The sequence below is a fragment of the Octopus sinensis genome, linkage group LG11 (genome assembly GCF_006345805.1).
Source record: "Octopus sinensis linkage group LG11, ASM634580v1, whole genome shotgun sequence".
In the NCBI taxonomy this organism is placed as follows: Eukaryota; Metazoa; Mollusca; class Cephalopoda; order Octopoda; family Octopodidae; genus Octopus; species Octopus sinensis.
Window position 1 is genome coordinate 34,920,080 of NC_043007.1, and position 5,000 is coordinate 34,925,079.

At 35.4% G+C, this 5,000-nt stretch overlaps 1 protein-coding gene across 1 annotated transcript in view; it reads left to right on the top strand.

Annotated features, from left to right (window-relative positions):
• The window catches only part of LOC115217591, a 140,622-nt gene extending 137,115 nt beyond the window's left edge, over positions 1-3,507 (top strand). The window contains exon 4 of the mRNA XM_036507340.1: positions 3,341-3,507. Coding sequence (XP_036363233.1) covers positions 3,341-3,379 — 39 coding nt within the window. The 3' untranslated portion in view covers positions 3,380-3,507. The remainder of the gene's footprint in view (positions 1-3,340) is intronic.
• The last annotated feature ends 1,493 nt before the right edge of the window (positions 3,508-5,000 follow it).

Sequence of the window (5,000 nt, forward strand, 5' to 3'; positions counted from 1 at the left end):
TATCTGATAAAGAATTTATTTTTACTATTCTCTGTTAACATTTTATCAGTGTAGTTTTGAGTTTAGTCGTACTGCATGGCACCCTGGGCAAGTATCTTCTATAACAGCCTGGAGCCAACCATGCCTTATGAAAGGATTTAAGAATTTGGTATTCAGAAGTTGTCTGGAAGCTTGTTGTATATATATATATATATATATATATATATGCATATGAGAGGGATAACCACTATGTGGACACCCTTATGCTAGAAGTAGATCTGCTATGGTCTTACCACTAAGAAATGCTCTCAAGAAAAATTTACCAAACAACCAGAATGTTATCAAGCAAGACAAAAGAAAAGCAATAAAAATATGGATTATTCACATACATGTTTCACTATTACCATATTACGTAATTTTACCTACGTAAATGTCTGTAGATCTTCAGTGTGACCGTCCAAATGAATATAATTTGCAGAACTATATACTAGGACGTCCACACAAAGTCAGATCTGTATATAGTTCTGCCTATTACACTCGTGGTTACTATTCAAATGTTTTCGTATTGGCGTGCTAAATTACCGGAAAAAAATGACACTGCAGGAAATAATTTACTGAAGTGGCAGTAAATTTAAATATATATATATATATATATATATATATATAAACAAACTAACCTTTGTTTTTTATAAGCACTGGAATGTGTATATAGATACAAATAAGATGATAATTATTTTTGAATGCAGAGATGCATTAAAAGAGCAGTTTGTTGACAAATGTTTTTCCTTTGTAAGAGTAATTTACCTAATGTTTCTGTTGTTCTAATGGTGTCTCTGCATTTGAAAATAAATAATCATCTTCTTTGTGTCTATCTATGTGGAGCTTTTAAGTCCATAAACTTGCTTCATAAGATGGTAGAGCTTCCTGCTGTCATTTGCATCAGCAGCAGCCTGAACATCACGAGCAAGATCATCCCAGCAAGTATTCTGCATCTTCCTGACAGATCGCTGCAGTAGTGATTTTTCACTGTTATAGTGGGCAAGTGCTAGATTTCGATGCACAGCAGAAAGTTCTCTGTGTAGCAATAAATTGTGGGCATGACGCTTTATAGCCAATAGTCACTGAACTTCAGCATTTAGCATTTTCCTGGACAAGACTGTTGTAATGTTCCAGCCTGCATCAGGAAATCCATACCTGGAACCAGCTATCTTGGTTGAAGGTACAATTCTGAATGTAGTAGATAAGTTTATCTTCCTGGGCAGCACACTCAGCCGTTCTTACTCCCTGGATGATGGAATATCTTCAGGCTGCAAAGAGTAACTGATTCCTTCTGGTCTCCTCAGTCTCATGTCTGGTCCCAGCATGGCATCACGAGGCAAACACAAAAAAAATTGCTGTGTACTGTGCATATGTACTGACATCACTCCTTTACTCATGTGAGACATGGGCCTTTTACAAACGTCATGTAAGGGTCCTTGAACGCTTTCATCAAAGATGTCTCAGACACATTCTGAATGTTGGCTGGACCGTAAAAATTCTAGACACACAAGTCCTGAAGACAGCTGATCTCTTGAGTATTGAGGTGATGGTCCACAAGCACCAGTTATATTGGACACCTTATTAGAATAAAGGATAGCAGGATCCCTAAGCAGATGCTATATGAGGAACTTGTGAATGGAAAGTGACCCTGGCAGAAACCAAGGCTGCGATTTAAGGACTGTGTCAAGTTCTCATTAAAGGCCTGTAATATGCAGGAGACTGACTGGGAGAGCAATGCATGTCATCACCACAGATGGAGGAAGCAGGTTAAGGAGGGGGTCGACACTTTTAAGAGAGCACATATTCAGCATGAAGAACTGAATTGTGCTGCTAGAAAGTGCACTGGTGGTGTAGTGAATAGAGAAAGCTTGGTCTGCAATGTTTGCAGTTGTGTATGCTTGTCATAGCTGAGTTTCTTAGCCCCTAACAGACCGACAAATGCAAAATATAAGTTAGTCCTAGAATGCACAATGTTCCTGAAAGTCAGCAATGGTCTTCCTCAGTCACAAGTGGATGGCCACCATATATATACATATATATATATATATATATTTGTATATATCTCTGTGTGTGCGTGTATGTCTGTGTCTTTGTGCTTGTGTTTGTCCCTTCATCACTACTTCACAACTGGTGTTGGTACATTTACATCCCTGTAACTTAGTGGTTCAGCAAGAGAGACCAATCGTGTAAGTATTAGGCTTTAAAAAATAAGTCCTGGGGTCGATTTGTTCAACTAAAACCCATCAAGGTGGTACCCCAGCATGGCCGCAGACTGACATGAGTAAAAGATAAGAAATAAGTAATTCACACACTCACACACATGAAGGGCTTCTTTCAATTTCTATCTACCAAATCCATTCACAAAGATTTGTTCAGCTCAGAGCTATAGGAGAGGACACTTGTCCGAAGTATGAATGGATGGAACTGAACCTGAAACCATATGGTTAGGAAATTCCATTGATTCACCATTACAGATTGGTACTTTTTTTATCGACCCTGAAAGCACAAAAAGCAAAGCCAACTTCAACAGGATTTGAACTGGAATATATATATCAACCCATTTGCATTCAGATTACTCTGCCAAATGTAATGCTTATTTATTTACATTTTTAAAAACTAATTATGTATTATTATGTAGCTCTGAAATTTCAAAGATGTGATTGCTTGCTTTTAGAATGACATTGCAGGGTAGGTATGAGAAGCTGAATCTGACCAGTTTGTACATAAAACAGGTGGAGTATCTGGGCTGGATATTACTGCTTTTAATGCTAAAGGATTAAAGCAGAAAACTAAGGGTATGTCTATGTGAATATATATATTAGGCATAGGAGTGGCTGTGTGGTAAGTAACTTGCTTACAAACCACATGGTTCTGGGTTCAGTCCCTCTGCGTGGCACCTTGGGCAAGTGTCTTCGACTATAGCCTTGGGCTGACCAAAGCCTTGTAAGTGGATGTGGTAGACAGAAACTGAAAGAAGCCTGTCGTATATATGTATATGTGTGTGTGTCTGTGTTTGTCCCCCCAACATCGCTTGACAACCGATGGTGGTGTGTTTACGTCCCTGTAACTTGGCAGTTCGGCAAAAAGAGACCGATAGAATAAGTACTGGGCTTACAAAGAATAAGTCCCGGGGTCGATTTGCTCGAATAAAAGGCGGTGCTCCAGCATGGCCGCAGTCAAATGACTGAAACAAGTAAAAGAGTAAAGAGTATGTGCCTCTGTGTGTGTGTGTGTGTGTGTGTGTGTCTGCGTGTGTGTATACAAGCGTCTGTAATTTTGTTTTTTTGATCTCACTCAACCATTTCCATTCTTCTCGTTTCAGATTTCATGGACTGGTTGCAACAATAACCAACAAACATGACAAAATACTGACGAGCTGCTTCCAATGATGCAAAGTTGAAAGGTCAACTGATGTGACCTTCCGCTGTGCTGACCTTGTGAAATTCTACATTTTATCTGGAAAACAAAACACACACAAAAAAAAAAAAATAATGAAAGCACCAGAAAATAAAAGCGCCATTTAATTTCTCTCACTTCTTCCACCTGGATGGGGAGGTTTATTATTATTATTATTATTATTGTTATTATTATTATTATTATTATTATTATTATTATTATTATTACTATTATTATTATTACTATTATCATAATTATTAATATTATTATAAAAAAATCACTAATATTATGAAATAATAATTATTATTATCATTATTATTACCACTATTATTATGAGAAAATTGCAGGGATTTTTTAAAATCTGTTTTGACAGAACAGCATTTGTGTATACTTAAAATACATGTATGTACATGTATATATATGTATATATATATATATAAATATATATATATGTGTGTGTGTGTGTGTGTGTTTGTGTGTATGTATGTATATATATATATATATATAAATACACACACAAATATACGTATGTATATATATATATGCATATGTGTGTGTGTGTGTATATATGTGTTTGTGTGTGTGTATGTGTGCATATATATGTGTGTGTGAGGGAGAGAGAGAGTGAGTCTGAATGTGTGTAAATATATGCATAAATATATAGTTACATATGTAGATATATGCATGTGTGTGTGCATTCATACATGCATGCACATATTTATATATATATATATATACACACACACATATATATGTACTGGGATAAGTCATTCATTAACTGTGATGCACTTAGAATCTGTTCCTATTGGTAGGAAAGTTAGATGTACAAGAACTATTATTATCATCGACATCATCATCACTATTATTATTATTATTTTTATTATTATTATTATAAAATTGCAGGGATTTTTAAATACTTCCAGAGAACAAGTTTACTTATATAAATACATACATAAGAGAATTGTAGTTCACTTGAAGCATTGTAATACCGAGGAAGGTAAAAAGAAAGAGAAAAGAAAATGTCTGACAATGCAGAAAGTTTAATAAAATCTTTATATCTCAGGCATAAAAGCCCATCTGTGAAATCTCCAGGGCCTACATAACTGGACATTTCTCAGACTGTTTTTCTTCTGAAGACGGGCCTTTGCACCTGAAGTATGGAGGTTTTAAAATTCGTAAAGCTGTGATCATGCTTGAACTTTCTGCATTGTCAGAAGCTTTCTAATTTTTTTCTACATATATATAATATGTATATACAAAAATAAATAAGCACACACACACACAAACCCAAACATATATATATATATATATATATATATATGATCGCTAGCCCCTACACATTCTTTATTTTCTCTCCTTGTTTCTTTCTGTGCTCCTTTCTGTGGAAGAGCATAGGCTCGAAACATTAAAAGACTTTTTCACTTCCCAAGCATTAAAGTAATACATCTGTTTGTTGTCTACAACACCTGTCTTCGTCTTTTGTTTTTTTTGTGAATTCTCCCCTATATATATATGTATGTATGTATATATATATATATATAACGGAAGGTTTACGAAAATAAACAAAAGACGAAGGCAGGTGGAGT